Here is a 23,794-nt window from a genome sequence, read left to right on the forward strand (position 1 = left end):
AATTACTTTGGGGTTCGAGATTAACGGTGGCGGGAAATATATCCCTCCCACGTGCCTGGCGAGCGTATTTACAGAGTGTACATAGCCAAAACGCATCCATAGGAAACTGCTCGCTGATACTTTGTAATGCTGTTTTTTAATTTGTGATTTCAAAGTATACACGAATTTTGCGTACTGCTCGCGTATAATTCGTAGCTTAGACGTGCACATGCATCTTTCCAATCTATACACGGTCAACTTTAACTACACAAAATTAATATTAGGTAAAGCATTAAATAAAAATAGCTTTTGAATCTGAGTTTGTTTATTAAAAATGCTAATTATACAGGCTTCTTTTTAATATCATTATTCGCCCCCAAAAATGTATGTTGCCTTCTAAATTATTAAGTCAGTCACAATTAACGAGCATCTAAATAATACTATCTTAGCCACTAGTTATCTTGTAAGTAAACCACTCTAAATACAACTCATAATTTTTTAGCATCTTTTGTAGCAGGCATTCTAACAGTAAACTTCTAAAATACTATTAAATGACATCATAAAATATATTTAATTAGCTCCTAATTTTTTAACTCAGTACGTTTAAAATGTAAGCATGCAACATGCAGCAAGCATGGCTTCTGTCACGGCTCCGGCGGTCCCATGCGAGCTTATCGTCGCAGATGGTTTTCACGCTCACCGCCGCAGCTTCGGCAGGGCAGACAAGACTACGTGGAGTCGGTTTTGCAGCGATTCGTTTTCGTCACTAACTTCAATTTTTAATACAATGTTTTTTAATTGAACGAGCATTATTAATATTTAAATTAACATTAAATACTAGGTCGTGTTTTAATCAAAATGGCGAGCATGCAACTGCTCGCGAATAGATTGGAATCGTAAAGTTTTTCGCGCCTATTCCAATGTATACACGATTAGTTTGCATGCGGACTAGCACTGTATATTATGGAACAAAGCAAGATACTTTGGCCACTACAAAATATATGCGAGTATTTGCGTACTGCTGCTGTATACATCGGAAGACTTTGTATAAAAAGTGAATTCCAATCTATTCGCGACTAGTTTCACACGCTTGCGTACTAGCCATGTACATACTGTAAATACGCGCCTGGCGACTTAGTTACATTTATCCTACTTCTTACTTATATTATAAATGTGAAAGTTTGTGAGAATGTATGGATGTATGTTTGTTATTCAATCATAGGCTACTTTTTATCTACACACCACGCGGGCGAAGCCGCTGGCGGAAGCTAGTAACGAATAAATCCACATTTCCGTCTATGATATGGCCGAGTTGACACATTTTGTCTTCGACTTTTATAACATGGTTGATGCACTGCCTCCAATTTTCAGGCATCACTTCCATCAGGCCTTCTTCAAATATTTTTTTACGTCTTTTATTTTAAAAGATTTATTGTTCCTGGCGACGTACCTAAGCCCAAACCAACATTGGGATGAGGTCACAGTGTATGCTCTTACATTCATTCGCAAATAAATAAGCATTGAGGATAGAGAAGGCGTTTGTGTTATAGTGAAAAACCAAATACATTGGTATCATACACTATTTACTTACGAAGTTTTTAAATCCAAAACCTAACTTGTTGAGAGCCAGAATACAGCAGATGTACGTAGAAGTCGGACTGTAGTGATGCACGCCATTGAATTCCTGAAGGCATGCGTACCTTTGTATAAACAGACACTTGAGAAACTAACTTCAGAAATCTTGTCATCATTGTCAAAATATATTTTTTTATTTTAGTAATCACCATATGAATAAAAATTGAAAATTAGAAGTTAGGAGGGACACATTTATAATGAGAAAATATACTCACACAGTGGTAACAAGCCTAAACAAAATTAAATAAATAAAACCTTATTTTATTCAAAGTGTGTTTCAATAAATTGTCTCCCCCAAATATTTCCTCTTACAGTATTTTGTGTGGTTATCTGTGCTGGTAATATTTCACTAGAGGACTCCTCATTGTTGACTTCCCTGGAAAATTTATCTTCTTGCTTGTCTATGGCAATGTTATGGAGCACTGCTCACGCAACTATTATTGTATTTTTGGCAGTCTCAATATCCCCATACATTCTTCTTATCAGACAGCAGAAGCGTTGCTTCCACAGACCAATGCCCCTTTCTACCGTGTTCCGTGTACGGATATGGCATCGGTATACCACAAGATAGATTAAATATATGAAAGTTAGGTTCCTGCACATTTATTGATGGAAATCCTTTTCTGTTAATGTATAGCTTACCACCGTCACTTCTTATTTTTTATACGTATGTGTGTGTAATCAATTGCACCAATCACTGTCGGGAAACCTGCAATACTGCGAAATTTTCTAGTATTGACTTCTAGTTCGCCTAGAGACCCAGGCAATTTTTATAAATGTATACGACATACGCGCTGAAACGCCTGCTACTCTTTTGCACACAGTGCTAATTACTGGCTGAGATACGCCATGTAAATCACCAGTATCGTCTTGAATCTGTAAATAATATAAGTAATAAAGTAGTAAATGGTCTACAACGAAGATATATGTCAGCGTTATTTGCATTACAAGCTTGGTAGACACTTACCTCATGGCGAGCCCAGTTGCGAAGTGCGCAAGCTACTTGCATTTCGGGGCTTAAGGGAAATCCTCGACGATCGTGGGACAAGTCACCACGCAATAAATCTACAATTCTCTCGCCAAAACGTTTGCTGAATCTATATTTATGTATATTGAAAATCGTCATCAGGCAAGTCGAACGGGTTTCGTCGATGACGAACACTGTTGGGTCCCCGGGAACTCTCAATTTCACCGAACACTTCTAAATCATCGAAATCTTCCAAATCCAACATGTCAACATCCATTATTAACAGAAAATAACTCGAAAACTATTAACAAGAGACATACACAAGCTTTTTGACGTTTGACAAATAGCTAAGTACTTGTACTAAGTACTATTTTGCCCAGCACAATTGTCTGACCAGAAAACTCTTTGGCCCCTTGGTCAACATTTGCCTTAACAAAATCTAAGAGGGAACTGCTAACCTCATTTGCGCCACGTTTTGCCACAGACTCGTCCCACATATAGCAAACGGCCTTCCTTTAACCCATGTCAAAAATCGTGAAATGAAAAGAAAACAGTTTTCTCTTATAATAAAATATGTTTATATTGCCATGAGGACACTGCAATACTTTTTCAAAATCAAACACAGCAGTAACCGTGTTTCCATTTGATTCTTCAGCGTCTTTTTTATCTTGGCTTTTTAAATTCCTTGCGACCTTCTTATTATTATAATAATAATAAATTTTATTTATTCAGATAACTGAGATCCATACAGTAGTGAGGTACACAAACAATATAATTATAATTAATACACATAAGCGGGCAGTCGTGTCTACTGGCTATGGCACTCAAGATGCTGTGACGACTTCCACGCAATCAACTGATGAATGATGCGGTCTTCTTACACCAGATAGCTGCAAAGCCATCTGTGTGCGCAACAGCAAACATTGCTGATGCGCTACAGAAACGTGGAAGCCGCAACAGCGCCCTGAACGCGTTATTAAATTGTACCCGCAGAGCATTGTATGTTCTCTGAGTATAGTTATTAGTCTGGTGTTGTTCAAAAGTTTCTTTTTCTTGGTCCGTTGGATTCTTTTCAATCGGAAAACGTGACATTCATTACATTGATACTTTTTGGGAATATGGAAAGCTAGATTGAAGCTTGAGTTAACAATGTCACGGTACTGGCGCACTTTTGTAGCCTTAAAGGTGTGTTTCTCAGGATCAAACCATTCAAGATACAACTTAAACATTTTGGCAATACTTAAGTCTCCTTGTAGGTAGAGCTTTTGGCTATTCTTGCGTATATAATGTGACTCAACAGGAGCAAATGCACGAACATGGTCACAAACACTTTGTTTCATTGCGTCATCTAAAACGATCTTATGATTGTCGTGACGACCCCGTCTGTCTGATAAGAGGTATAAATTTTTTTGCTGTCCACAGCAGTTGTCGGAATAAAAAATTACATCGACTGGTTCTGGTTTATTCTGTGTAATCTTTTCAAAATAATTTAAAATGCATGTTCCTATTTCAGTCGCACCTCGTTTTCCCTCGATTTCATTGCAGAAGTAACATTCAACGTCTTTAGCATGTAAGTCGCTTACAGTAAAGTTAAAACTATTAATTCTACTTTTGTAGTAAAAAACGGATATTTGGCCTTTTGGTACCGGCATGACAGCCTGTAAGTCGTACACGGCAACAATTGTGTTATCGTTCCTAGTCTTGTCATTTTCTTTCTCCCTTCTGGCTAGTTCTGTTTCTTTTAAATGAATTTCATAAGCTTCATTAATTTTCTGCTTCTCTTCTTCGTCAGCATTTTTTAAACTTTCACATAGATCGCACTGATCTTTCTTTGGTATGTGGAATGAAATGTAGTTGAACAGGTGCGAATGAATACAGCCACTTGCAACACATACTAATTAAAGTTGTGTTTTTATTTTGGCCACCACAGCCGTCTGCAAATAACCTCAATATTTTAATTGTATGTTTAGGGTCTTCAAAGTATGGTAAACTGCACTTGCGATTTCATTTGAACCTTTGGGCCTCTCTGTTTCATACCAGTAGTAACACAATACATTTTCAGTAGTTAGCTGACTTTTAGAATTGCCAATGACAATAGTGAAGTTATAAAAGTTATATTGCCTACTAAAATATGCACAATGATTTTTGACAGTCAAATGACAGTGCCATTGTTTTGCTGTCTTCATCTTTGATTAGATTATAAAAGGCTTTAGCTTTTAAGCTATGTACTCGTTTAGTGACCATTAGAGACTGCTTCTCTTCATGTGTTTTGGCTACCTTTATGCTCTCCAGTAATTCGGTACAGCGTGAGCACACATCGGTCCGAAGGCTTCCAAAACCAATATTGTAATTTATGCTCAATTCCTTCCTGAAAAATGATTGCTTCACTTTATTTTCGGGAGATGCGCTATTATTATACAGCCTCCACATTCTTTTTATGTTTTGAATTATTTTGAATTTTCTGGGTTACAATGTCTCAGCAGCTGGTACCCGACCCGTTTCTCTCTATCTGTATCTACTTCTACTATCATCTCTTTAATACTTACTGTCTTTACTATCCGCCTGTGCTATTTGTGACTGGAATATAATAAACGTTTACAAAACCAACGGTTTCTTCGTCATTTAAATCACCCACAATGTAAAGGAATTTGAAAATAATAAGTGTACAACTGAAACTGAAAATGTATGTAGACAAGTAATTTGATGTTCTATGTATGCAGCTTATGGTACCAGACCAGACATTTCTACTACAATATGAATCTTAAGTAGATATCAAGATAGGGCTAGTAACATGTTATTGGTAGCTTTGAAAAGAGTTCTGCGATACACCAAACACACATTAAACTATAAATTGATTTATAATTGTTATGATAATGAGTTGGGTGTGATTTTGCGATGCTGATTGGAGAGGAGACCTGATAGACGTCTTTTTTCTCTTTGAGTTTGTGCCAACATTAGTTCAATTTCATCGTTTTCAGCTGCTGCCGAGGACGTAGTTGGAAGAGAGATATGCATTTTCTTCGCTTTCTTGATTAATATTTAAATATTTGGTTTGAATTTTAAAAATTCGTCGCTTAGTAATATTTTAATGTTGTACAGCTAAAGCTTCCTCTTCACTTGATAACACGACTTGTAATGTGGGACTTGTTATCAAAATTTGATGTCTATTTTTCATAAATAAACATATCTGTTGCGCAAGAGGTGTTTGCGCGTGTGAAGTATCTAAATAATATTTTGTCCAAACGTGAAAAAAAAACACTCGAGAGTAAGCTATTCCTCTTGTAGCTTTTTAGTGCGCATTTTAGCTGGCCTCAGAGAAGTTAGTAAATCATCAGAAGCATCCCAAAAAGTGTGAGAACAATACAACGCTTCTCCAGAGACCTCAGAGGAAGATATTCCAGCTCGGGCTTACTCTTGATCAAAAGTGAACTGGCCCTCGTCTGTTAATGAAAGTTCTAGTTGATTGACGTATTTTGCGCAATTCACGTCTGTAGGAATTCTTTAGGGATTCTATTTTCTTTTTAACATACGCTAAATCAGCTCCGGGATAAATTTCTTTACATTTTTCAATCAAATGTTGATAGGCGGTATTAGTATGCGTAAACCGCATTATGGTATTAGTTTACACATTTCACAATTCATAAATTCCGTGCTTTTTACCTTCCATAAACATGGATAAGTTTTTTTTGGCCTATAGGCGTAGTGCTTCCGCTTCCATGAGCGGAGTCGTGAAAAGTCTAATAGCGAGCCCTAGAACATGTTTACATAATGTATTATTTATAAAACTGCGGGCAAGTGCAGGATTTTTCTCCATTCACTCCCACACGAAAACAGCCGAACGCGACCCGATCCTGATCGCGCGGGCCGAGCTGTTGAGGTATTTTCATTATTATTGAGAGTTAGAAAATAAATTTTATAACCAACAATAGAAATCGTAACAGTTCATGCAAGTTGTGAAAATATGATTATTTTGTCCTCTGTTGTCGGAGCTCTTTTATATTTTTGGTTAGGCTATAAATAAAACACGAATTGTTTAATTATACTATATTCATGCCAAGCCAATTTTTTTTTATTCGCTTGTACTTGCATTGGATTGCACAAACTTAAGGTGTGGTATTTCTACCAGATTTTTCATTACTTGTGCAGATCCATTCTTTTCAAGCCAGATTTTACACGCAGGATTGATATAAGCGTTTCATTATCCAGCCCATTGCGTTTATCAGTTTTGATATTTTTCAGATTACTAAATAATCGCTCAACAGCAGCGTTGGAAAAAGGTAACATAAAATAGTTCACCAAAATAGGCAGTTGAAGGAATTTACGTTTGCCGTTGACACTTCTTATTACAAACATTTTTTTCCAATAGTCTACAGCATCTATGCAATCTTTACAATCCGTATCGGCAAGGAGACTTTGATTTCTCCATTCCTGGTCCAGAAATCTACAGTAATGTGCGTCGGAATGTGTTTTTTTGCGATTTCGTACAGGGGCACGATTCTCCTAATTTTACTTAAGCGCCATTCGATTGACGTTCGACTCGATTCGACTGAGACCCAATCCCGACTCGATTACGATTGAAGCGTATGTGGCATTCCGCTATTTTTTCTTTGAAATAAACGTTTTTATCCTTTTCTGTCATTCAATAATGAATCATTTTGTCTGCAAATGATTTACGATTGCAAAATGATTGTACAGCAAACTACCGTATAGACCAAAATCATCAAAATAGCAGACCAATCGCACACCAATCAAATGTCAATCGAATACGATTGGTCTTTTATTAGTAGCAGAATGCCCGATATGGTTAAAACTGCTATTACGATCATATTGCGAATCGATTTCTATTCGATTTTGACATTATTAACTTAGGAGAATCGGGGCCCAGTGATATAGGGTGCAAATTATTGGCATTTATCGGGTTTCAAAAAAATGAATCATTGTGCACGTCCTTAAATACAATGAGCTTTCATCTTCTGTACCAGTATGTCGATTCTGGGTTCAGTCATTGCTAGGGCAATGGTTAAATCGCTATCGACGGCAAGACGATTTCGCTGTTTAGTTTTTATTATAACCGTAGTTGAAAAACCTGTCTCTCATAAATATGTGGTCGAAAATGGAATAATTATTCTTAAAGCAAGTGAAGCAATTTTGAGAGTAACAAGAAATTGTTTGATCCAAAATTTCTCTAATGTCAAGAGATGGAAGTCATCTTTTATGGTCAAGTCAGCCTTCATTTCCAGAAATTCATCCTGAACATCTTCAGGCAAATCTGAGACCTCGATAATGGGTTTCTGGTCATGCGCCATATTGGTGACTCGGAATTAACATCTCGATAGTACCGGTAAATTAGTTTTCCAAATCCTTTGTGCTGATGAACTACGATTGCGTCTAGTAGGCGAAAGATTATGCAGCAACATTCGTTCTTGATATACACGACGTCTTTTCATTATTAATCCGTTTATTTCGTACATTATCTCATCACTTTCTTCTTTAGGGAAATCTTTCAGCTGTTTTGCCATAAGTTTACCAAACAAATCGCTGTCCACATCGTGATTATTGTCTTCTTTATTGTTCTTAGATTGCAAAGTGTTGAATGCAGCGCTCACATGCTTGCTGGCTTCTTGTAACTCCGGCAGGTTTTTTGATCTACGTTTCTGTACACCTTGAGACTTCGGAAGATTATTGTTTTGTGATAAAGGAATGTTTCCTGAATGACTTTCTCTACTCCATCATTATCTTCCACATCATCGAGTTATCTAATGCCAGTTTCCTGACTTTTATTGTCCCGGAAAAAATAATGTAAAATTTAAAAGAAAAATTTGTCGGGCATCCATCGAAAGTTAGTGAGATAATTTCAATACCACAATCCTGGGTTAATATTTCGATACAATTTGTTACTAAACTGGCCTTTTGTTCAGCGCTTATCCCATCGATTAAAAAATATCCTAATTATTAGTTGGTATTTTCCAGGATCCATTTACACACGTCAGCATAAAAATTAACGCATCTTTAGCTAATTGATCGTTATTAGCGTTATTTCCAAAATTACCAAATTCTATGCAATCTTTGCCATCAAAATCTAAACCTTTTCTAATTGCCATTTCATCAAAACTTAGGGCGCATATTGTTTTGTGTAACGTGCTTTTTTTTGTATTTATTTTTTGCTCGGTGGGAGGTGGACTGTATTCAATGGTTGCGGTAAACACCGAGATAGACCGAAAAACTGGGCTTAAATAAAGCAATTGAAAGAAATCAGGACAAAACGAGAGGGCGGCTCGCTGCGAGACGGCGCGATGACAACTCAAAACAAAAGACGAACTTAAAAACAAAACAGCTAGTTAGCAGCCATTGCTGTAAGGAGTTCGGTTAATGCATGCGAACCTCGCCCTCGTTGGTAATTTAATTTGTTAAAAGACATTAAAATAGTATAACAAAATCATAGTACAAATTAAATAAAAATGAAAACAACAATAAACTAATTACATCGTTAACATATTTCATGTAAAAATTTGCCAGCTTTGATAGATTCTGTGGAAAAACCAGGATTTCCATCGATGCATTGGTACCATCGCGAAAGTGTACGCGGATGAGGTAAGCAAGTGTTAAATTGTTTCCTAACAAAGGAGTATTTCCGTTCAGTTATATTTTTACACAAAAACCTTTTTAAGAAATCTCGATTGGTTGCATCGATCGAAGACAGCAAGTCAGCAGCTTCCTGGGCCCCGATTCTCCTAATTTAACTTAAAAACATACGATTCACATTCGACTGCGATCCAATCCCGACTCGATTTCGATTGAAACGTATGTTGGCATTCCGCAAATACTTAAAAAATGAATAGAACCGCAATCAAAATTGGAACGCAATCGAGTTGAATCGAGTCGTAATTGCAATCGAGCCGTAATTGATTGGTTGTAGGTGTTGCCATTCAAATTGTAGCAAGAGAGTTTTAATGTTTGAATGAACTATGAGTTGGTTTTTATTAAAAGTTTCTAATAAAAGTTTTATAAAAGAAATTTTCTGTGACCGAATAATAAATCATACCTATAGCCTTGTCTATAAAACAATTAAAATAAGAGCAATTAGAATATTAAGATATATTTTAAATACGATGGCTGTCTAACTCTACTGTCTATGACGTGGTTTTCATATTTGAAAAAAATAAGTCTGTTTGCCGCTCGCTTGTTATTGTAAGTTTCAAAGTTTGTTATTGTCAGTAAGTCGTCTTAGGATAGTTTATTTCGAATTGGTAAATACTCGCCACATTGTATTTTCACACCTAAAATCTAATCTTCTAATCTAAACTTGTTAGTGCACTGATCAGCGGGGTCTCTTGCTTGACCCTCAGGAAGAGAAGGCCTCTGTTATATAAAATCTTACTTACAGTATAATGTACTGCACTCTATGCCGCTTTCTTTTAGATCTATACAGAAAAATGAGCGTCCAGCAGCTGGAAGCCCTCATGGACTATTTAGAGGGCCACCAAGAGCTTGCCCTCGGACGGTGCACACGCTCCAAAGAGGGGCGCAGTCTGGCGAAAAGGTTGTGGGAGTGCGCCACTATGTTAAATAATGTTTCTGTAGACTGCGCCCAGAAAACAGGAGAGCAATGGCGGATGGTGAGTTGTTATGTATTAAAACGATGGCAGAGATGATAGTTCATGCATACCTATTAATTAAATGTATTACAACAACTTATGACTTGTTTTCAGTTCTACAACGATTACAAGCACCGCCTGCTTAAAAAAATTAAAAAAGAAAAAATTGAAAGGAGCGCTACGGGTGAGGCATTAATATAATTGTACTTTTGTCATTATATTTCTCTTTTAATATATTGCCGAAATAAGTGGCTTGTCTCCAATTCAGGAGAGGCTATATGCAATTTTGGGCCGAGATGTGGATGAACCCATACCAGGAGTTCGGCACAACCCCTTTATTGTAAGTTTCTTCATTTCATAAACAAGTTCATGTACATAATAATGATTATTAAGTGCTTATAACACACATTCTATTTAAAATGCACTCGTAACGTGATCACAAAGCTTTTGAATTAACCAGTACCTAATAATGCACTATGTTCTGCTAAAGTCTACTTCTAGAACTGTATTTTGTACGCTTGCACGTGTTTTTTTTGTTTTTCACTGCATGTTTTGTTTTTTCATTAACAGCCAATTGAAAATGCTGGTGGTAGTGGCTCTGCATCATATCATGATGGTGTAAATGTAGTGTGAGTTGTATGGCTTTTCTGTTTAGTTTCTTTCCTTAATTAAATGGTGTACTGACTGAGATTGAACTTAGAATCAAACTCGCTACAATATTGGGATTTATTAATAGTTAATAAATTGTAAAATTTTTCCACAGAACTGATGAAGTACCGGTGCTCAATCTGGGGTAATTTAATTCCTGTTAATAATTAATTTTATCTTAAAAAAATTTCATAACCTTTAGACATACTATTATTTCAGATTCATTGAAATGGAGGTAGAGCGGTTGAATTCGGGGGCCTCATATAACACAATCGATATATTCGATGAATATGTTGATGAGGTCCCCGTAGAGACAGAGACTGCAAGCTCTATGCTTGTACCGCCAGAGCCTGCAAGCTCTGTGCCGGTACCAACAGAGCCTGCAAGCTCTATGCTTACCCAGCAGCAGCCAGAACAAGCTGCTCCGCGGCGACGTCGTCGTCGGCGGCGTCAAGAAATGGATGCTGGTGAGTTATCATCAGTAACACTGTTATCTGCTGACTAGACTATGTGTAGTAATATACAATTAAGGGTTTTTTTTTTTTAGATCCTGACGATCAATCAACACTTCGCACTGCCACCGATATGCTGCAAAACATTGAGGTGGCCAGTGCGAATGCTACGAATAGGCTTGCTGCAGCCATAGAAACCCTTGCGGCAAGGCTTAGTGAGCCTATTCGTATAGTGCTGGAGCAGCCAGCATCCACACCGAGACGACGTCGACAACGGGTATGTTGCTTGTTGTGTAAATTTAAAAGTCTACTCAGGCCTAATCATAACCTGTTATAATTTGTTTTCATTAATCTATTATATTTCTACATTTTCAGGTACATAGAAGGAACAGGATTATTATTGATTCAGATAGTGATTAAATATTATTAATCTAAATATTGTTGATTATTGTTATAATTGATCTCTTAATTTTTTACATATCATTTTTATTGCGTCTAGTAAAATAAATCATTAATATAACTTTGGATGATCTCGTTAGTTTTTAATGTAAATTTAAATATTGTTGATTTTTATGACATGTTGTGATTGATCTCTATATTATTTTTTATTACCTTTAGTTATTCGTAAAATAAATCATTTATATTTATATAACTTTGATCTCATTAGTTTTTTTTTTTCTTAATGTATACATATTTTTTTTTTGTTTAGTTATTAGTCAAATACACACATCAAAAGTGTCTAGGGATCAAGCATTTTTATGCGGATTTCTTGAGATTGAGATGTGGCTTTGTAATAAATTTATGATTTTATAAATTTATATGGATCCTTTTTGGTGCATTTCATAATTTGAATCAGGAACTGTGAATCAAATTCGAGTAAAAGATGAAAATCAGCTGTCAATATTTTCCCTATAAACACATACAACGCATTGAAGACATTATTAGTGCTACTGTTTCCCTACTACTGATTAAAACCAACGTTATTATGGAGCGGCGACGTCATTTAAGCAGGGAAGAAATGCTCAGAGCCGTGGGAATGATAGAAGCTGGTTCCCGGCAACGTACTGTGGCTTTAGCTCTGAATACAAGTCAGAGTGTTATCAGTCGACTTTGGACACGTTACCGAAGCACTGGTACCGTAGCTGAGCGCCATGGAGGACGGTATCGCTGCACCACACGGAGACAAGACCGATACATTCAAATCTTAACTCGAAGAGCTCCAACAATAACCGCCATGATGTTAGCCGTGAGGCTTCATCACTCTTCAGGGAACTTAATTAGCGACCAAACAGTCAGAAACCGCTTGCATGAAGTGAACCTTCATTCCCGAAGACCGCTACGGGTACCACCTATAGCAATGCACAATCGTAGGATTCGATATCAATGGGCTCTTGAACACAGAAATTGGGCAGAAGAACAATGGCGTTTCGTGTGCTTTTCTGATGAGTCTCGTTTTGGTATGAGACCGGATACAAGACGTATACGACACTGGAGAACCCCTGGACGCCAACAGCGATTAAAATCCTGCCAGGAAGTCCATCCTTATAGTGGTGGAACCATCATGGTATGGGCGGGTATTTGGATCGGCGGAAGAACTGAGTTGATTTGGATCAGAAGCAACCTCAACGCTCAAATTTATGCTGAGACGATTGTATCAGACGTCATCGTTCCTCTACAAGTGCAAATCGGTCCCTTATTTCAGTTAATGCATGATAATGCACGACCGCACACCGCAAGAGTTGTAAGACAGACTCTCGCGGCAGCTAACATCAATGTCCTGCCCTGGCCTGCTCAGTCGCCAGACTTGAACCCGATTGAGCATGCATGGGATATGCTACAGAGAAGAGCTCTGCCGAATATGGAGGGTATCCAGTCGCAAGAAGACCTTTTTTTGTTGTTGCAACGAACATGGGCGGCCATTCCACATCGTGATTTGGATGAACTCATTTTGAGTATGCCAAACCGATGTTCTTGTGTTGTTAGTGTTCGCGGTAGAAACACGGATTATTAATTGTTTAAGTTACCCAATAAACTTTTAAAGAAAACTGTTATTTCAGTCTTTTTTTTCGAACTTTTGTGTTAGTGTTTCAAATGTCAAAAATCCCTTTATTAGGAAAATGGCAAATTTCTTTATTAGTGCAAAGGTGACTTGGTTTATCGTTACTGTGACAAACGAAAACACTTTATTTGATGAATCCTTAAAGAAAATTTTAATTAATATCAATCAGGAGAAAAGTTATTGCAAAAATATATGTTGATCCCTAGACACTTTTGATGTGTGTAGTTGTAGTTAATAAATGTTTTACACTATAAACCCTTTTTTTTAATATCCATGAAGCTTCTTTTCTTAGTGTTCTCCACTTTCATCACTTTGATAAGGGTAGTCTTTGTCCATAAAGTACCACATGAGTTCATGCCAAATTCGATCTCAATCGGTTCCAACTGTTTTAAGTATTTCTCTTTTTGAAAAACTCAGTAACGTTTATATTTATAATATTAATAATAAGGATAAATAATAATTGCAATGCTGTGTAAACTTAGCTATAATATGAAAAAAAAAAATGTAAATATAAAAAAAAATCAAGAATTTCGTTCCCTCCACAACTTCTCAATAAGCGCCCGTTGCAGTTGTCGTCCCCGTTGAAGATCAGGGTTGAACTGCCGACTGGAGTCTTCTGCACCAATTTCTATCTGTGAATTTAAAAAAAAATGTAAACCCACACAATTCAAACACATGAATTGTTAAATTCCACTTCAAATAATGCATGATGGTAATAATGTGTGCAGACTTACTTGAATTGGCTGTCTGCTCTGCACAAAGTCTTGTTCTGCAGGTGTAAGTAGTGCTATTGGCAGTCGTCTTTTGTTATAGTTCGGCCATTCAGAGAATGCGTTCCTGACACGTCGCGATTGAACTGACGACGTAACTTTGCAATGGCGTTGCAGTTACGATAAAAATATTTTTGCTGGTTGTTTACCGTTTTAACAATTGAGGAGCATTAAAACAACATTATTATATCAATAATCAATGAATGTAGTTACGTCGTCAGTTCAATCGCGACGTGTCAGGAACGCATTCTCTGAATGGCCGAACTATAGCAATATTGTGCAAGACGCAGCAAGCGTTTATTATTTTCCCAGCAGTTATTGGATCGTAGTGGAGGGCTCGCTCAGCTTTTAGGCACCTATTAAAATAAAATATTTTATCACCTTGCATCATCATTTACATCATATGTTACAGTCATAGTGATAATATAGATATTATACATATGACTGGTATTATATAAAATACCCAAATTGACTAGACTAAGTGATAAATTAATCATTTTATCCGCATAGTAGTATTCATAATAGCCAAAGCAAATCATTTATTTGATTTAGACCATTACAAGGACTTATGAATGTCAAAAATATAACTAAGTTTGATTTTAGTTGTAACATATATTTATTATTTATATTTTTGCAATACCAAACCTGAATCGAGCTTTCAGTACTCCAATACAGCGCTCTACGGTGTTGCGTGCCGTTACGTGTAACTTATAGTAATTATGTTCAGGAGTGCCCTCCACAGTGTTTAATATTGGGGTCATCATATTAACCCGTAGTGGATATCCACTATCACCTAAAATATGTTTTTATTAATAATGTTTGTTAAGTATGACAATTTGTGCAATAGTAATCACTGAAAGTCAATATATATTACCCAATAAAAACATCTGCTCCCCAGCATTAGATAACTCTTTCATTTTATTACATATGGGATGACTCTGCCACACGCTAGAGTCATGGGCTGACCCAGGGCTGCTCGCATCCACACACATAATATTTAAATCAGCATCACAAATCTGAAAAAGATTATTTGTTAAGTTATGAATATAGTTTTCAAAAGATGTCTAAGTTAATAATTATTGGGATGAATAATAATCTTAACACACAATCATAACATTTAGTGAATGGTACCCCTTCCGATTAAAGTACCGCTCTTCGTGGATGGCAGGTCTCAGGATAGCTATATGAGTGCCATCTATACAGCAAAACACTCCAGGAATCCCAAACTTTAAGAACCTATAACATAAAATACAACTTAAGTTGTAATAAACCCAATGACACCTCTGATGACCATTTAAAACTCAATTTTATTCTACTCACTGTGCCTTTATTCTGTTTCGATCTTGAATTTGCAGCGGCCAGACCACATTATTCCTAAATATATGTGGGTCGTTGAGTGCCTCAGTCACTTCTCTCACAGCCCTTGAAACAGTGGTCTGAACCACATTCAACAACCCATTTTGGCCAACAAGGGTCTGATACGAGCCTGTCGCATAAAACGACAGAGCAGTCAGTATCTGCAATCGAAGTTTTGGATTAAACAACCATCCTATATTTTATGAAGAAGGCTAAAAGCTACAGCACTACACTGTACAATGATAGAATAGCGAGTGCAATAAAGAATAAAGGGGACTTTACTAACCTTTAAATTAGGGGAAATTCCGTCTTTTCTCCGCTGTGTCCTTAATATCGGAGTGAGCAGCACCGTTAGGGCTCTCACTTCGGATTTATCCAGGCGAAATGTTCTGATAAATTCCGCACCTGGGATATCCGACATGGCATTCACCGTGGCTCGCGCGAATGCCCGATATTTGCGGCGCCGATTTAAAAATCGCCGTCGATCTTGCGCATTAGCCAAAGCTAAAATACGCCAGCGTAATCTCGGCAATGATGGTCGCATTTTGTTTAATTTAAAATAAAGTAAAAGTAAAAACTTAAAAGCAATGTTTCGATCGTACTCAATCGTACTCCAATAGCAAAGCAAAAATTGACATTTCAAGTCGATTGGTCTAAATGTCAAACAAGAGTAGAATACCGCTAACGACCACAATTGATTTACGATTATAGAGCAGACTACCCTTTAGACACTTTTAGACCAATGGCAGACCAATCGCACACCAATCAAATGTCAATCGAATACTGGATAATGGTCTTTTATTAGTAGCAGAATGCCCGATATGGTCAAAACGGCTATTGCGATTATATTGCGATTCGATTTCTATTCGATTTTGACATTATTAACTTAGGAGAATCGGGGCCCTGGTTGATTAATGAATCAGTCTTTAATTTCTCAATTATAGTAGATTGTTCAGCAGTTTTCTTTTGCAAACGCCATGTCTTAGATCTTAAAGCTGCTAATTTCTTCCTTCTATTATCACTTAATATTGTCTTCTTTTCCAATTTGCTAATTAACTTCTTTTTACGAGGAGTCATCTCAAGTTCCGGCGCTGCCATAAAATTGTTCAACAAAATAATGTTAAAAGTTTATTTTGTAAAAAGAAAAGAAAATATTCTGTATTATAAAAAATGGTTTTGCTTAAAATAAATCAACTTCTAAACTATAATCAGACTTTTAAGAGATCAATAAAGTAAGGAATCATAGTACGCGTGACAGTCAGAAGGAATAAGTCTTTAACTCCTGTAAACGTTTCCATTCAGTTACCGATATTTTGATGCGACTTTGGCAGAGTTTTGGTCTAGGGGGTGAAGTTTCGGGCATTACTACTCTGCGTCGAATTGTGCGTGGCAGATCTAGATAATCTTCCTTAAAGTTCAGTTTATATTTGATGACCCCACTTGGGTTATACTGCAGAGCTTGTACATATATCCGTTACAATAGGATCATTGACGGAGCGACCAGGCCGTATGGAGTCATACATGAACGAATTCTTGTCTGAGAAGTCATCAAAAAAAACTGTAGTCTAAGTATTCAACCAAATAATAAGGGTTTTGCGTTCGAGCTTGTTTTGACAACGTTGCAAATTGACTTGGTAAAAAGATCTCCTGTTTTTTTTAATTTTTGCTCGATTGTACTATGGACCGCATCACATTCCATCTGAGTGTGACCTTTCTCCAAAAAATGTTGTTGAATAGGCGCGTATCCACTAGAGCAGCCTCGCGCTGAGCCTGCCGCGACACGCGGAAAGTTAATGCGTCTCCACCATGTGAGCTCACATAAACATTGAATATGGCGTGAAATTTTAACAAATTATAAAGCTACATACAGCACTGCAAGCACAATTAATAAATGTCATTTCCCACAACTACTGCAGGAGCTAATGACTAAAATAGATATGACACGAGAGACCAACATTTGTAAAGGATTTGAAGAATCTGGAATATTTCCTTTCAATCCCTCAAGAGTGATTTTAAAAATACCAACAATTCAAGAAGAAAACACTCGTCACTTTGATGTCAGCCTGGAGTTCTTACAACGAAACAGACGGTCACAGCCAATAAAAACAGGTCAAAACAGCAAGTTTAACTCTTCGTTGATGCTCAAAAATCCTGAAAACCTAAGTAGGCTTTGCATAACTGCCATTAACGTTTATTTACAGCCTTTAGTGGCAAATCATTCCAATAAATTCACACTAATTACTATAAGTATTACTTTTTTTTTTGATCGATTGATTGACGACATTATTCTGCCAGAATTGGAACGATACGCCATGCAAAATGGAAGGCCTTTCTCTTTCACCAGTGCAGAGGCAAAAGCTTTTTTGGGGGAGAATTACGTAATGGGATATCATGTCTTGCCTACATTTCGTAGCTATTGATCCTCAGACCCTGACATGGGCGTTCCATTGAACCGATTTGAAGAAATAAGAAGAAACTTACATTTTAGCGACAATAATAAGGAACCACCTCGAATGCAACCTACTTACGATAGGGCATGTAAAATAAGAATTATGAATCATTTCAACGAGAGTTTCCAAAACGCTATGTCTAATACAAAAACGCAGTCAATAGACGAACATATTTATGATCAAGTTCAAAGGGCACAATAAAATGAGACAGTATGTCAAAAATAAACTAGTCAAGTGGGGGTTCAAGATGTGGTGTAGAGCCGATTCAAAGACTGGTTATTTGTTTGAATTTGATTTGTATACTGGACGAAAATAAGGTGGTGCTGAAACTGGACTAGGAGAGTCAGTGATTTTACAACTTACAAACAGTTTACAAGGCTTAGGCTGCGAAATTTATTTTGATATTTTTTTTAATTCTCCCAACCTGCAGTATGAGTTGACAAAAAGAAATATTAGAGGTTGTGGAACAATTCGTTATAACAGAAAGAATATACCCAAAAATGTACCGGCTGATAAAACTATGCAAAGAGGAGATATATTTACGACCATTCACACGGCATTTCATTTATAAAATGGATGGACAACAAAGCTGTTTTTTTACTGACAAACTTTTTGTCACCGATTCCTACTACAGTGGTGAAGAGAAGGGTGCAGGGAAGTAATCCTACTAATATTATAAACGCGAAAGTTTGTATGTATGGATGTATGGATGTTTGTTACTCTTTCACGCAAAAACTACTGAATGGATTTTAATGAAACTTTACAATAATATAGCTTATACATCAGAATAACACATAGGCTACAATTTGTAAACATATTGTTCGAAATACTAAACCTGCGCAGACGAAGTCGCGGGCACCAGCTAGTGAGAAAATAAATGTTCCTTGTCCACAAGTCGTCGTGCAATATAATAGTCACATGGGAGGAGTCGTCGATTTGATGGATCAAAGAAAAGTATGCTATGAGGTAGACCGTAAAGCAAAAATCAAATACTATCTGCGATTGTTCTTTGATTTACTTGATATTGCTATGAATAATGCCTATACTATTTATAGCATATTGCATGAGAATAAGCAAATTGAAGGAAGTTTACTTTCTAGCCTTGAATTTCGTCAAGTTGTAGCTCGTTCGCTCATTGCAAACTTCTCTTTTCGTCAAAGAGCTCTTCCATCGGCAGTAATGACAAAAAAGCGACTTGGTTATGCGCAAAATCGGAGGACACCTTCGCATATTATGATGAAGGCTGATACAAGAAAAAGATGTGTACAATGTGCTAAATCTCGTGTCAAGCATCGAACAAACAACACCTGTTCAACGTATAACGTTCACCTATGTTTTACGTCAGATAGAAATTGTTTTTAATAACCATTTTATATAGTAATTTTATTACAAAATTACACGTAAAATTGATCTCAGATAATTGTTTCAAACTAGTCTATAAGACAACCTTTGACGCATACTGGGACACATATGTCCCGTGCTGAAAAACACTGAATAAATAATAAATATTATTATTTGACTATTTTATTTTTAAGGAGACCCTAATAAACTATTAAAAGTAATATACACATTTGTTTGTTTTTTTTTTTACCGTATATGCGTGTAAGGGAGAAAGAGCTCACAACTATACCAAAAATTTATGGTGAAATGGTTTCGGACTTGCATAATGCTGGATATGATCTCATACAAAAAGTTCGCGATTTTAAAAATATCAAGAAAAGACTCTATCGACACATAAATATATCACTACAGATAAAAAAAATTAGATTCAAAAAGTTACAGATCTTATTATTCCTCCATGCTACGAAGATTTGAGGTTTGCTGATTATGGATATAAGAAAACAAGAATTACACTTTTTGCAAACCAAAATGTTATAAAATATATTGAAACAGCAGAAAGCGTTTTCTGCGATGGGACGTTCAAAAGCTGCGTACCGCCATTTTTGCAAGTATACGCGTTACATTTAGATTTGGGAAGAACCCATGAACATACAAATATTTTACCAGCCATATACGCTTTACTACCGAACAAACAAGAAAAAAACAAGATTTTTTTTACCTTAGAAAAATATTTCCTGACGCACGTATTCAAGGTTGTTTATTTCATTTCCAAGTCTTTACGAAGAAATGCAAAGAAGTTAGGTATGCCGTATGGATAAATCATTAATTGATAAAATGCATGTTAAACGTTGCATGGCTCTAGCATATGTACCTCGAGAATATAGATCAGATGGCTGGTTATACATATATTTAATCAGAAAATGAACCTGAAAAATAAAACTAAATTCATTGATTATTTTATTCGTACTTGGTTAGATGAAAATGCTTATTTCTCAACCAAATGGTCATTTTTTGATGTGTGTCATCAATCAAATAATGCCATCGAATCATGGAACTCTTTAACAGAATTGTAAACTAACCTAAACCAAACATTGCAATGTTTTTGGATACTTTACGTACTAATACTTATACTAATTTTTCTAATACTTCAATAGTTCAGTATATTTCAATTAAAAGTCCTGAGAGAATAAAACTTCAAAAAAGAATCAGACATCATAAGCCAATTGAATCGTGGCGAAATTAATATACAACTTTGTATTGAAAAATTACGAAATTACCATGTATTATGTACCAGCGCTTACTCGACAATGGGCAGTTTCGACCTCATCAAGCGGATACAGGCAGGCCACGCATCGCTAGTGACCTTAACGAACGAGTGCTGGACTACTTCAGTGATAACCCACACGCGAGCACACGTGATGCAGGTCGGGACTTGAACAGAAAATGGCACAAATAAATTCCTACCTTTAGGGTTTGCCTTATTATCGCATAAGACAGAAACATGTCATACAATTTTATTAGAATTATTAAAAAGATATGGCGCTAATACATTTCATTAATTACATTCTATTATAAAGCTAAAAAGTTTGTTTTGTTTTCAATTTCATCTATTGCTTTCGTTTTGCTTCATTTTTTATTAAAATGGCATTTTTGTATGAAATAAACGTGTTGTTTTTTTTATGGATAGATAGGCAGAAAAGCGAGATTTAGTAACATAATAAATATTAATACACTCGGCGTCACAAAAATCTCACCTCTTCAATAATAAGTTTAAAACATATCCCGCCCGCAATGAGTACATTAAACCCAATTAATATTAGTATCAATTGAAAGTGTGTTTAATGACCATTAAATCTGATAAAAGACATGTTTTGCAAAGACGGCTTGATTGGAACTGACACTATAGTCGAAATCAAATGCCCGAAAGCAAATATTACAGCGTTCCAAAAAAATGTAAAAGAAGTTGTAGAAAATAAAAAAATAAAGTTTTATAAAAATTAATAAAGGAGATTTGGTTATAAACAAATCACACGATTGGTATTACCAAATACAGGGGCAATTGCATATAACCAAAAGATCGAAATGTTTGTTTGGAATTTGGACTAGAGAGGATCGACCTCTATGGACAGAATGGATTCCCAAAGATGATGATTTCTGGGCAAACAAAATGGAGGAAAAATTGAAATAAATATGTTCTTTATAATCATTTGAATTAGCTTGCTTTTTTATATTCATGTAAACAAATAACCACATCCATTGATTTATTCTGAAATTTAAATAAATTGCCTTTCCAATGATACCTCATAATCATATGTCTACCATTGATTAATAGGGTTAAAATGACTTTGAAGGGAATTTATAAAGAGGTGCGATTTTTGTGACGCCGAGTGTAGTTTTTTCTCCAGAGGCGCTTTCTGTGAACCAAGGTATCTGTAAACAGTGGTTTCTATGAAAAAGTTTACGGCAAGAAGTGATATCTATGAACAGAGATTTCTGGCAACAGTGCTTTCTATGTACCGAGATGTCTGTCTACAAACAATGTTTTCTAACAACAAAGTTTTCGGCGAAACGTGCTGTCTAGGAATAGAGATTTCTATTAACTGTGCTTTCTGTATATAGTCATAGCGTACAAGCGTATTTCTGTATTGGGTTCCACAAAGGGAAGCAAGAAGATTGTACGCTGCGCCTAACAATCTAATAATGTTAGGGAACCGAGGAGTGATCAACCCGGAAGTGCCAGGACTGCAAGTTATTTTAGCAGCAACACAACGGCTGCTTGATCACGGCCAGTTTCGCAGCCCACTGCATGCACAAGCGCGGGGCCGCCCACGATATTCACCTGTTTTCGAAGAAAACGTGTTACGTTACTTCGAACGACACCCGCGACGGAGTACTAGAGTAGCTGCCAGACATTTCGGAGTCAACAAGTACTATGTTGGGAAAGTTTTACAAGCGGAAGGATTGCACCCGTACCACTATCGACGAGCACAGGCCTTATACGGGGCTGACCCTGAATCCAGAATGGTATTGTGTCGCTGGCTTATGGAAGATCCAACCACCAACATTCTCTGGACCGATGAGTCCACATTCACCCGAGTTGGGATGTTCAATATCCACAACGAGCACTGGTGGTCAATAAACAACCCACATCTAATCCGGGAACATTCCTACCAAATCCGATTTAGTGTGAATGTGTGGGCTGGAATTATAGGCGACAGAATAACTGGCCCTCTTTTTTTCTCAGCGGTGGAACGTACCTAGATATGATACAGAACGTAATTCCCGAGTTATTGGAAGATGTACCTGTCAGCTATCTAAGAGATCCGTATTACCAACACGATGGTTGTCCCGCTCATTATTTCCGATCAGTGCGAGAGTACCTAAACCGCGAATTTGGTGACAGGTGGATCGGGCGAGGTGGCCCCGTGCCTTGGCCACCTCGTAGCCCGGACATGACACCATTAGACTTTTTTTGTGGTCTGAAGTGAAAAGACACCGAAGAAGCACGCAGTGTAGAACAATTAAAACAAAAAATAATTGCTGCTTTCGATGTTGTGAAACAAGACAGAGTGACTTTAAATAAACTAAAAAACAATATTCAAAAACGTGCTCGTTTGTGTATCCAACAAAGTGGTAGGCAATTTGAACAGTTGCTGCAATACAGGTAAAGCCTTTTAATACCTACATGTAAATAAAAGTGATAATTTGTAAATAAGAAATAATTATTAATTATTGTAAATAATTCAGTTGATTTCCATTCTTTAAATACGCCTAACCTAACCTAACCTAACGAAAAAACACAACATAATCAGTGCATTTAGAAGTACTGGCATTGCACCATTAAATCCGGATAAAGTAATTAGTAAACTGCCAGGCTCAAATCAAAAGGTGATGCCATATACTATTGACAATGCACTATTACACTGGCTACAGGAGACACGCAGTCCTGATCAAAATAAAAAAATACGAAACAAGGCGTTCTCTTCAGGCGGTTTTAAGGATGTATCAACTCAACCAAAGAAAGGAAAAGCAATGAAAAATAATAAAAGGGTAGAAGAAAATGATCCAGAAACTATGCAGCCAAATTCTGACCTATTACTGCAGTCGAAGTCATCGCTGATGCCAAAGGCTCCCGATAGCTTAAATTACTTGTGTATCAGGAGTGTAGCACCACCGAAGGCACGGCCGCGCGCGCGTGCGCACTCACACTGTGTCGGGACTGGACACAGACGCACACTAGCTCGCCGCGCCACCTTTATAAGGGGCCACCGAGCCATCGATCGGCAGCCCATCATGATGTATGCTTGCCCAGTGTTCGCACAGGCAAAACATCGCCACCTTCACAGAATGCAGGCCCTTCAAAAACGTATTTTACGGAAAATCACAGGAGCTGCCTATTATGTTCGAAATGAGATTCTTCATCTCGACTTAAAAATCCCTACCATCCGCCAGTATATGAAGCGTGCCGCCATACGGTACTACGAACGCGCTGAGAAACACGATAACTCACTTATCGTGTCAGCTATAGTTCGGCCATTCAGA

The 23,794-nt window shown here is 36.9% G+C and overlaps 2 protein-coding genes and 1 pseudogene across 5 annotated transcripts; 1 reads left to right on the top strand and 2 right to left on the bottom strand.

Annotated features, from left to right (window-relative positions):
• Positions 1-2,343: 2,343 nt before the first annotated feature.
• Positions 2,344-4,229, bottom strand: LOC124636067 (annotated as a pseudogene).
• Positions 4,230-7,427: 3,198 nt separating this feature from the next.
• On the top strand, positions 7,428-11,934 carry LOC124635940. Of its 4 annotated transcripts, none has more exons than XM_047171906.1 (7): positions 9,183-10,360; positions 10,445-10,516; positions 10,747-10,805; positions 10,940-10,969; positions 11,044-11,291; positions 11,372-11,553; positions 11,652-11,934. In XM_047171906.1, the coding sequence occupies exons 5-7, from the start codon at positions 11,054-11,056 to the stop codon at positions 11,694-11,696; spliced, it is 465 nt and encodes a 154-aa protein (XP_047027862.1). In that variant the 5' UTR covers positions 9,183-10,360; positions 10,445-10,516; positions 10,747-10,805; positions 10,940-10,969; positions 11,044-11,053; the 3' UTR covers positions 11,697-11,934. The 4 variants fall into 4 exon arrangements, with proteins under 4 accessions (XP_047027860.1, XP_047027862.1, XP_047027861.1 ...); XM_047171905.1 differs by lacking the exon at positions 10,747-10,805 and having other exon boundaries at positions 9,183-10,197; positions 10,291-10,360; XM_047171904.1 differs by lacking the exon at positions 10,747-10,805 and adding an exon at positions 7,428-9,172 and having other exon boundaries at positions 10,001-10,516.
• Positions 11,935-13,803: 1,869 nt separating this feature from the next.
• Positions 13,804-18,670, bottom strand: LOC124635847 (putative nuclease HARBI1). The gene is made up of 8 exons (XM_047171796.1): positions 15,748-18,670; positions 15,426-15,622; positions 15,212-15,341; positions 14,980-15,121; positions 14,751-14,898; positions 14,374-14,461; positions 14,070-14,144; positions 13,804-13,967 (listed from the first exon to the last, which is right to left on the bottom strand). The coding sequence occupies exons 1-8, from the start codon at positions 16,003-16,005 to the stop codon at positions 13,857-13,859; spliced, it is 1,149 nt and encodes a 382-aa protein (XP_047027752.1). The 5' UTR covers positions 16,006-18,670; the 3' UTR covers positions 13,804-13,856.
• Between the last annotated feature and the right edge of the window lie 5,124 nt (positions 18,671-23,794).

This window comes from Helicoverpa zea, chromosome 13 (genome assembly GCF_022581195.2).
Source record: "Helicoverpa zea isolate HzStark_Cry1AcR chromosome 13, ilHelZeax1.1, whole genome shotgun sequence".
Lineage (NCBI taxonomy): Eukaryota > Metazoa > Arthropoda > Insecta > Lepidoptera > Noctuidae > Helicoverpa > Helicoverpa zea.

Coding starts and splice junctions, on each gene's coding strand:
- LOC124635940 (XM_047171904.1), top strand. CDS start 10,455: ATGCAATTTTGGGCCGAGATGTGGATGAACCCATACCAGGAGTTCGGC. Junction 10,517..10,939: donor TTCGGCACAACCCCTTTATT/GTAAGTTTCTTC, acceptor ATTTTTCCACAG/AACTGATGAAGTACCGGTGC. Junction 11,292..11,371: donor GCGTCAAGAAATGGATGCTG/GTGAGTTATCAT, acceptor TTTTTTTTTTAG/ATCCTGACGATCAATCAACA.
- LOC124635847 (XM_047171796.1), bottom strand. CDS start 16,005: ATGCGACCATCATTGCCGAGATTACGCTGGCGTATTTTAGCTTTGGCT. Junction 15,623..15,747: donor GAATTTCCCCTAATTTAAAG/GTTAGTAAAGTC, acceptor CTTCGATTGCAG/ATACTGACTGCTCTGTCGTT. Junction 14,462..14,750: donor GTACTGAAAGCTCGATTCAG/GTTTGGTATTGC, acceptor TTATTTTAATAG/GTGCCTAAAAGCTGAGCGAG.